At 43.0% G+C, this 8,852-nt stretch overlaps 1 protein-coding gene across 1 annotated transcript in view; it reads left to right on the top strand.

The window, feature by feature from the left end:
* Positions 1-8,852, top strand: part of LOC123980712 (NACHT, LRR and PYD domains-containing protein 12-like) — a gene marked incomplete at its 3' end in the record, with an annotated part of 33,427 nt that overhangs the window by 19,097 nt on the left and 5,478 nt on the right. The window contains exon 14 of the mRNA XM_046065229.1: positions 4,868-5,041. Coding sequence (XP_045921185.1) covers positions 4,868-5,041 — 174 coding nt within the window. The remainder of the gene's footprint in view (positions 1-4,867; positions 5,042-8,852) is intronic.

Raw genomic sequence — 8,852 nt, 5'->3', positions numbered from 1 at the left:
CATGATGCACTGAGCTCCTCTCTCCTCTACTTTCTCTCCCTCTGTATGCAACCTCATCCCATTATTGCATGTTACTAACACAACTTCTCCCCTTTCTGGTAGTCTTGTGCTTTCTCGTCCCTCTCCTCTCTCCTCCTATCACTTCCTGCAGGTGTTTCTGGCTCTGGAGCTGTGGAGTCTGGATCTGTGGTTGCGGGTCACCTGCTGCCCCCGTGTTCCTGCTCGACACCCTCTGCTGCAACGACTATTGTTGCTAGTCTTATTGTTATTATTGTTATTATAATCATTAACATTACGATTGTTATCATTAACACCACTATAAATATCTGTACCATTTTTCATTTAGTCTATAGCAACATCACCTTTACTGTCTGTACCTCTGTGTGAGTATATTGTGTAGGCTGCCTCCCTCCCCTCTCTCTCTCTCTCTCTCTCCTTCACCCCAACCGGTCGAGGCAGATGGCCGCCCACCCTGAGTCATGGTTCTGCTCGAGGTTTCTGCCTCTTAAATGAAGTTTTTCCTTGCCTCTGTCTCCTAGTGCTGCTCTTGGTGGGAATTGTTGGGCTTCTGTAAATAGCATCATAGAGTACGGTCTAGACCTGCTCTTTTATGAAAAGCGCTGTGAGATAACTGTTGTGATTTGGCGGTATATAAATAAAATTGAATTGAATTGAATTAAATAACTTATGATAATATAACAGTATGAACAGCACTGAAATAGAGAATGGTGAATAAATAAGTAGTAACCAGTAAACAGGCGGCTGATTAGATAGTTACTGGGTTGTTGCACAGGAATTGTTCCCGACACCGTGAGTCAGAAATCAGCTGTTCATCCAAGTGATGGCTTGTGGGAAGAAACTGTTCCTGTGTCTGTTGGTTTTGGCGTACAGTGCTCTGTAGCACCTACCACAGAGGAGAAGCTGGAACAGGTTGTGTCTGTGATGAGATGGATCTGCAGTGATGTTTCCTGCCCGTTTCCTGACTCTGGAGGGCAGGTTGGCACCGATGATCTTTTCTGCAGTCCTGACTGTCCGTTGTAGTCTGCTCCTGTCCTTTTTGGTGGCAGATCCAAACCAGACAGTGATGGAGGTGCAGAGGACAGACTGGATGATGGCTGTGTAGAACTGGATCAGCAGCTCCTTAGGCAGGTTGAGCTTCCTGACCTGGCGCAGGAAGTACGTCCTCTGCTGAGCCTTCGTGATGATGGCCTTCCATCATCAAGAAGGACCTCCATCATGTCCTGAGGTGCAGTCGTTGGTGTAGAGGGAGAAGAGCAGTGGGGAGAGCACACACCCCTGGGGGGCGCCAGTGCTGATAGTCCAGGTGCTGGATGTGATCTTCCCCAGCCTCACCTGCTGACTCCTGTCAGTTAGGATCTTTGTGATCCACTGACAGGTGGAGGCTGGCACAGTGAGCTGGGTGAGTTTGGTGCTGAGGATGTCCGGTATGATGGTGTTGAACGATGAGCTGAAGTCCACGAACAGGATCCTTGCATATGTCACTGGAGAGTCGAGGTGTTGCAGGATGTAATACAGACCCAAGTTGACAGCATCATCCACTGACCTGTTAAGCTTGATTTATACTCCTGCGTAGGGTCTATCCAGGCATTTATACTTGTGCGTCGGTGTGTCTGTCATTCTGTAATTACACCCCCAAACGCTATTTGGTGGTAGCGCTGCAGCATCCACTGTGTTGACTTTTGCTGGCCGAGTAGGCTAACGTCAGGTTTGTGTGGGGGTAAAATTGTATACGTGCAGCTGCTGTAGCGTTTTCAAATGTTACTGCCCAAATGGATCACATTCTGATAGCGAAAAAATGAATTGATCCACCATGTCACAGCTTTTTTTTTAGCCGCTAGATAAAGTTACTACAAAGCATGGGGGACTTCCGGTCGGCTCGGAGGCATTGCGAGGCTACCCAGCAGACCAATCACAGTGCTTACCGTCCGCATCGACTAGACATGTAGTTGAGGGTGCACGTCAGGTGACGGCGTGTCATGGGGGGAGGCTGAGTGTAGACTGAGGTGAGGACCCAAACGCAGATCACAGCAAGGAGGATGCAGTACAAACAAAAGATTTATTCAGCAACTTAAACAGGCAACATGCAAGGAAGCGATCCATGAAACAAAGGAACAGGCAGGAACACTCAACATTAGACGCAAGGACGTGACAAAGACTGAAGACACACACACACACACACACACACACACACACACAGGGACTAACGAGCGGGGCGGAAGCATCACAGGTGAGGGGGATCAGGACACATGAGACAGGCAGGCAGAGAGACAGCAGGGGAAACAGATAGACACCAATAAAGCCATAGGGAAACTAATAACCAGGAAGAAACAGAATATAAATAACTGAACCAGAACATAAGCAGACAATCACCAATATACCAAAAAACTACAACAAACAGGGAAAACGGACTGAACTAAGATTAAACAGAACGCAGAGCAAACATGGAAAAAATATCGAAGTATGCGGACAAGGAGTAGACACTAAGACATAGATAAGAATGCAGGACATGACTAGAATACAAGACAAGACAGATACTAAGAAAACAGCTGGTCTGCACAGATTTTCAGGCAGGATGGTAGCACACCGTCTGGGTCAGGAGCCTTCCTGATCTTCTGCCTCTGGAAGAGCTGGCTCAGGTCTTCTTCACAGATCATGAGTGCAGATGAGGGGTCAGAGAGGGGGGGTGACAGCGTGTCAGAGGGAGGAGGTGATTGTTTGAAGATGGTGTTGGAGTATGGGAGAGGTGTGACTGTGGGGGTTTTCAAACCAACAATAAATGCCATTCAGCTTGTCAGCCAGTTGCTGAGTACCAGTAGCTGGCAGACAAGCTGAATAGCTTTATTCCCTGGGACCTATTCACAACATATTCTATGCCAATGGTGCAGAATACACAAATGCCCTTTTTCCAGTTTCCATACGGTTATTTGGCACATCAATCATAAAGAAGTTCTGTGAAAGCATAGTGTTGCCCATTACTTTTTTACGTGATAAGAACACATAGGTAGTGTGGCAGCAGATCAAGTAATTGACCTGATATATAAAGGTATACTAATGAGCCTATGGTTGGCAAGAGCAGATGCCAATAATGACGAGCACTGTAACCGGTGCACATTTTCTCTTTCTCCCTGTCCTGGGGCCTCATGTATAAAAGACTGCGCAGCTTTCATACTGAAAGATGGCGAACTTACAAATCTTGAAAAGTACGTACGCACAGAAATGTATGTATAAAACCAGGCATGTGCCAGGACCTACAAACCTTTACTTTATACATCTCAATCAATGTGAAATTGGGTGCACATGCACGAGCCCCGCCTTGTGAGAAACCCTCAGTGGTTATAGCCTACTTGTATTTACCGGGATGGCGCTGTTCCGTCAGGTTGATCTGTCTAATACTGGACCCAGTGCAGGTGGTGAAGATGTGCCGGGTGACAAGGCAGATCTGTTTGTGCGCCACCATGGTGTCTCATTGCACTCTGTGCGCCTGACAGCACAGTCTCTTCACTTCAGCAATTTTACAATTAAAAACTAAACTGTAGACTAAATGGTGATGCACACAGGATATTAAAAAACTAGTGATGCACTATTCTGTAAATCTTTAATACTATTAGATGTTATCTTGGATTGTTACGGTGATAATAATTCCATCATTTGGCTGAGTTAAAGTCTGAAAAGGACTCTGTAGATATATTTACGTATAATATCTGGGCGAGCCTGCATCTTTCCACCTGACATTATCCTGGCCTTATGCTGGCAGTTCAACAGCACAGCCGACCATGAGACATGGCATAAAGTCTGGTGTTATGCTGAGTTTTGCATGCCTGGTGAGAATTGCATGGACCTCCAAATACTGCTTTTAAATGCTATAATATTCTTTGTGGGGATGGATTTAAAATATATCTTTAATGAACGTTTAGAGTCATTAATATTTTATTACATTTATTAGAAGTAGCAATCCTTGAGATTCAGCTAATATATGTAACCGCATTTAATCATTGCGCACAGCAAAGTGTCTGAAAAGGACCTTAAGAGTTGGGTCCATAATTCAACAAATCAGATCATGTAGGCTACCAGCCAAGATTTGCTTCCACCTCTTTTCTCAGCATACATGACCGTTACTCCCCGCGAGGTGCATGCAATTCTCACCAGGCATCTAAAATTCAGCACAACAACTGCCCTCTCCTCTGTGCTTACGCGGCTAATGACTAACCTGTGAAACAATGTAAAATTAAAATTGTGAGAGGCATAATTATACCTATTCTTCCCACATTCATTATTATACATCAAAGTGTGCATGAAAACCAGCGTACGTAACCTTTGTGCGTAGGCAGCGTTTATACATGAGGCCCCAGGTCACACAAATTGTATGCATGCCAAGTAGTGTAGGTCTGCCATTTAAATGGCGCACAAACCGTACTTGAGTTTTACATCAACAAAATAAAATTTCAAAGGCTTTCATTTGGGGCTTATAATTTGGATTTGAAATCTGATGGCAAAGTTTAATAAATGCCCAGCAGCTCAAAAATTTTGATTTTTGTTTTAAATATTTTTAGATGCACCTGTACTGAACAGCATAAAGATGAACTTCTTCAGAGAAATTCGTTTCACTGCAAATTTAATCTTTAGACTAGAACAAGCAAGGATTTTAGCCAGTGTGGGTTACCATCTAGATGAAGCAGAATTTTCAGCTTTACTGTTTTAATTTTTGATTCACAGATAAAATACAGGTCCAATAGTTGTTGAAGTGTACTTTCTGATTGTACTTCGGTCCAGACTCAATCAATGACACAATAATTGTATAACAACATAATAACAACATTTTAATTTGTGTTGATTATTGTCTCTTCAGACTGAGTGGCTGTTACCTCTCAAAGAGATGCTGTGAAGCTCTGTCCTCAGTTCTCAGCTCCCAGTCCTCTAGTCTGAGAGATCTGGACCTGAGTAAAAACAACCTGCAGGATTCAGGAGTGAAGCTGCTGTCTGCTGGACTGGAGAGCCCACACTGTACGCTGGAAACTCTCAGGTCAGATCACAGTACAGTTAGTGTTTAGACCAGTGTAGACAAGTATTGGCACATGGGCCAAATTCACCCCTCCAGCAAATTAAATAAAAATAAAGATTTTTTTAATTTCGTAGTTAAAAACCCATGTTTAATGACTATTCTTATGTAAAGCCCAAAAAACACAGCTCGCACTGCTGTTTTCCAGCTCACCTACAGCTAGATATAATTCATCGTCTCTACTCTGGCTCCTACATCAGCCTGCACTCGTAGTAACAGTTAGCTCTATGCTAAGTAGGTAGCTATGTTTGCTAGCGATGCAGTAACAAATTATTATTAATAATTGGTGTATATAGACAGTTTCAACAAATATGACAAAAAGTGTTTCAGAAGCAACTTGCCTACCCTGCCTTTAACGGTACACACAGTCTAAGGGTGTTTTACACACACAGTGGCACAGACAGTAACCGGCTATTGTCACAGCCTCACATGTTAGAAGACTCATTTACACATGCAGAGAAACACACAGGAAGAGACGCTATCTTGTATTGGGTTAAAAGGCGAGGATATTTTACAGAAAGGACCATGTAGAGCAACAGTGAACACACCTGTTGGTGCTGGCGTCATTCAGTACCACGTCTGACATTTGGTCTTGATTTGTAATAAACAACTTTAGAGAAGCACCGATTGGATTTTACCTGGCCGATTCCGATTTTTTTGTCCCACCTGCCGATTTTGGCCGCAGTTAGGGCAAGCAGTAGGCCTATTTTTTTGTAAATATTACACCATAAACCTATTTTATTGTCTTCCAACTGAGTGCGTCTGAACCAAAACATTTGGAGAATCAATAAACCCTAATCAATTTCATATAAAATGAGTTCAGATAGAGAATTCTAATGTTGGTTTTGATAAATCTTCCATTAAATGCTCAGCCTACTATTGCAGGTAGTAGGCTGTACAGGTGTAGAACAGCTCTGTGTCGTCTTCTTGAAGCAGCACCGACATTGAAGAACTGCAGTCTGCTCCACATTGATGTCTTGTGTTTGCTGTAGTGAAACAAGGCAGAAGAACAAAAAGCTAAAAAACAATATATATGTACACTTTGCAGACTGTGCTGGGTTTTTTTCTCTATGTACTAGGGATGTTGCAAATATGCTGTCGATTTTTGGCTGAGCCAGAGTTCTTTGCTAATGCAAGTCTGACCCAATACTTTTTTATTTGAATGTTGATTAAATATATACCTGGCACTAGGGTTGAGCGATCTTCTCTGTTTTCATATCGTCTAATCATGGCTACTTGAGATCACCGATTGGCAATCTGATCGTTGCAGCATGCCAGTGGAATTCCAGGCTTATTACCTTTAAGAGAAATCACCAGATACATCGGTAAATGCACAGTAGTGTTTCCCACAGAATTACCGTGTAACTTTGGCGGTGTGAGTGCATGCTAACCTCACATGTGTTTGTGAGAGGGGGAGCAAGCAAGCAGAGGTGCTGAGCGAATCTATGCACAGCTCCACAATGAATTATGATTTTACTCATATTAAATAGTATTTAATACGTGGCGGTCATCATTGATATTGTGATGTGTCGTGGTGCCACAAATACACCACTGAATGGGGAAACACTGCAGTGGGGTGCAGATTCAAGAGACGTTTTTTATGTCATCTTAGTTCTGATAGTGAATTAGTTAATATCGATGCATGATAAACGCGATAAATAAATAAATCGCTGATCATCCCTTTGATCATCGATAGCCAATCCAATCGCTAATCGGCACAAGCCTACCTGGCACACTTTTATGATGCAGCTATAGCCTTATACATTCGACACACCTTATTTTACACAAGCATCTACATCCCAAAACTGAAGATCCTGATTGAAAAATATAAAGTTCAGAAACATGAAGAATTTAGGATATGAATGAATGTTTATCATAAAAAAATTTGACTCTTGAAATTGAAATCAAGACCTATCCATCTGCTGAAACTACTAGTTGAGTGTTCGTTATACTGATCTTTGCTGAAAAAAAAGACAGAAGAAGAGCAGGGAGATAACAGATCTGTTAATGGTTAGTTACAATATATGTTTTGCCAACCATGTGTCAGTCGCTTGCATCAGTGTGCCCAAATCACTTTTCACATTCACACAATCTTAATTTTCACCTATATACAAGCACAAACTTTGCACTGCAGGCTTTTGTAAAGGAAAGTAGCACTGTAAAGCTAGCATGTTGAGTTGGACAAAACAACATAGATATACATAACAGTAATAAGATTTTTGAAAAGGGTCGATACAGATCTATTAAAATGTTTCACTGTATGGACCTGGACTGAGTGTGAGACCTTTGGATGTGGAGAAGAACACAGAACATGAATTATCATTAGATCTTGACCGACTGAGATTTAAATATTAAGTTATGCTGCTGTGCCTGGTGCTTAAATGCGCCTAGAGTCTCTCTTAATGGAGATTGACCCTGTTTCACCCAGACATTATTTAGTGTTCATTTTTAAGATCCTGCTACATCCACACATCACATTCAACACTAACAACATTAGTGATATCAAAGTGAAATGACATTAAGGAATGCGATTAGAACAATGCTTTATGAGGCGCTACACAAACGGTGAAGAAAAAACAGAACAGGAGAATTGTCTTGGAGGAGAAAGGACAACACCACAACACATGAAACAGACAACAGATGGGTGAAAAACTTGTCAGATAGGGAACTCACCCAACCAGAGAAAGACGTTCTGGCCAAAGGATTAAACTCTGCCATTACACCACAGCAACTACCGATAGTAGACCTCATCACAGCCACAGAATCGGCCATTAGGAATAAACAAATTAACAGAAACAGAAGCGGAACAGCTCAGACTAAAGGTATCTGCAGCCCTTTCTAATGCAAAGGCCCCCCCTTCCAACCTCACCATCCAAGAAAGGAAGCCTGTGACATCTCTGAGCAAGGATCAAAACATCACTATCCTACCTGCTGACAAAAGAAGATGCACGGTAGTACTTAACACAGCTGACTACCAGAACAAAGTCAACTGTGCTGAGATAGCTGTGCTTTCTTGATGAAGTCCATGACCTTTCCCAGTGCTGTACTGGGCAGATATGTTTCTAGTTTGTGGTGTATGTTGTCCATTTCTTTGTTCAGGGCTTCAATTGTGAAGTGTATCTGTCTCACTCTCTCGTTCAGTAGCTGGTGTTGTGCTTTCTCCAGGATTATTCCGGCTCTGTGTCCTTTTACCGTGCAGCCTAAGTGTAGGCTGTTGGGAATAAGTTTGTGTTGTCGGCATCTCAGGTTGAATCGTAGGTGGTTCCTGTAGTCTGCAATTTTCCTGGCTGTCCTTTCATACTCCCGTACCAATCTGAGGGTGTTCATCCCAACACTCACTCAACAAACATAACATCCCTGTGTTTTTTAAACCCAAGAACACACTAAGACAGATGCTGGTCCACCCCAAAGACCGCACACCCAAACACAAGAAAAGCAATCTAGTGTATGCGGTCCAATGCAGTGAGGAATGCACAGACCTGTATATTGGGGAGACTAAACAACCACTACACAAACGCATGGCTCAACACAGAAGGGCCAACTCCTCAGGTCAAGACTCTGCAGTCTACTTACATTTGAAGGACAGAGGACACTCGTTTGAGGACCACCAGGTGCACATTTTAGACAGAGAAGATGGATGGTTTGAAAGAGGTGTCAAGGAAGCCATCTACACCAGGGTTGAGAAGCCGTCATTGAACAGGGGAGGGGGTCTACGCCACCACTTATCCCCCACTTACAATGCTGTCCTTTCATCACTTCCCAGGAAACTCAACAA

The sequence above is a fragment of the Micropterus dolomieu genome, linkage group LG12 (genome assembly GCF_021292245.1).
Source record: "Micropterus dolomieu isolate WLL.071019.BEF.003 ecotype Adirondacks linkage group LG12, ASM2129224v1, whole genome shotgun sequence".
NCBI classification, from domain to species: domain Eukaryota; kingdom Metazoa; phylum Chordata; class Actinopteri; order Centrarchiformes; family Centrarchidae; genus Micropterus; species Micropterus dolomieu.
This window is presented reverse-complemented; position numbering and strand designations above follow the sequence as displayed.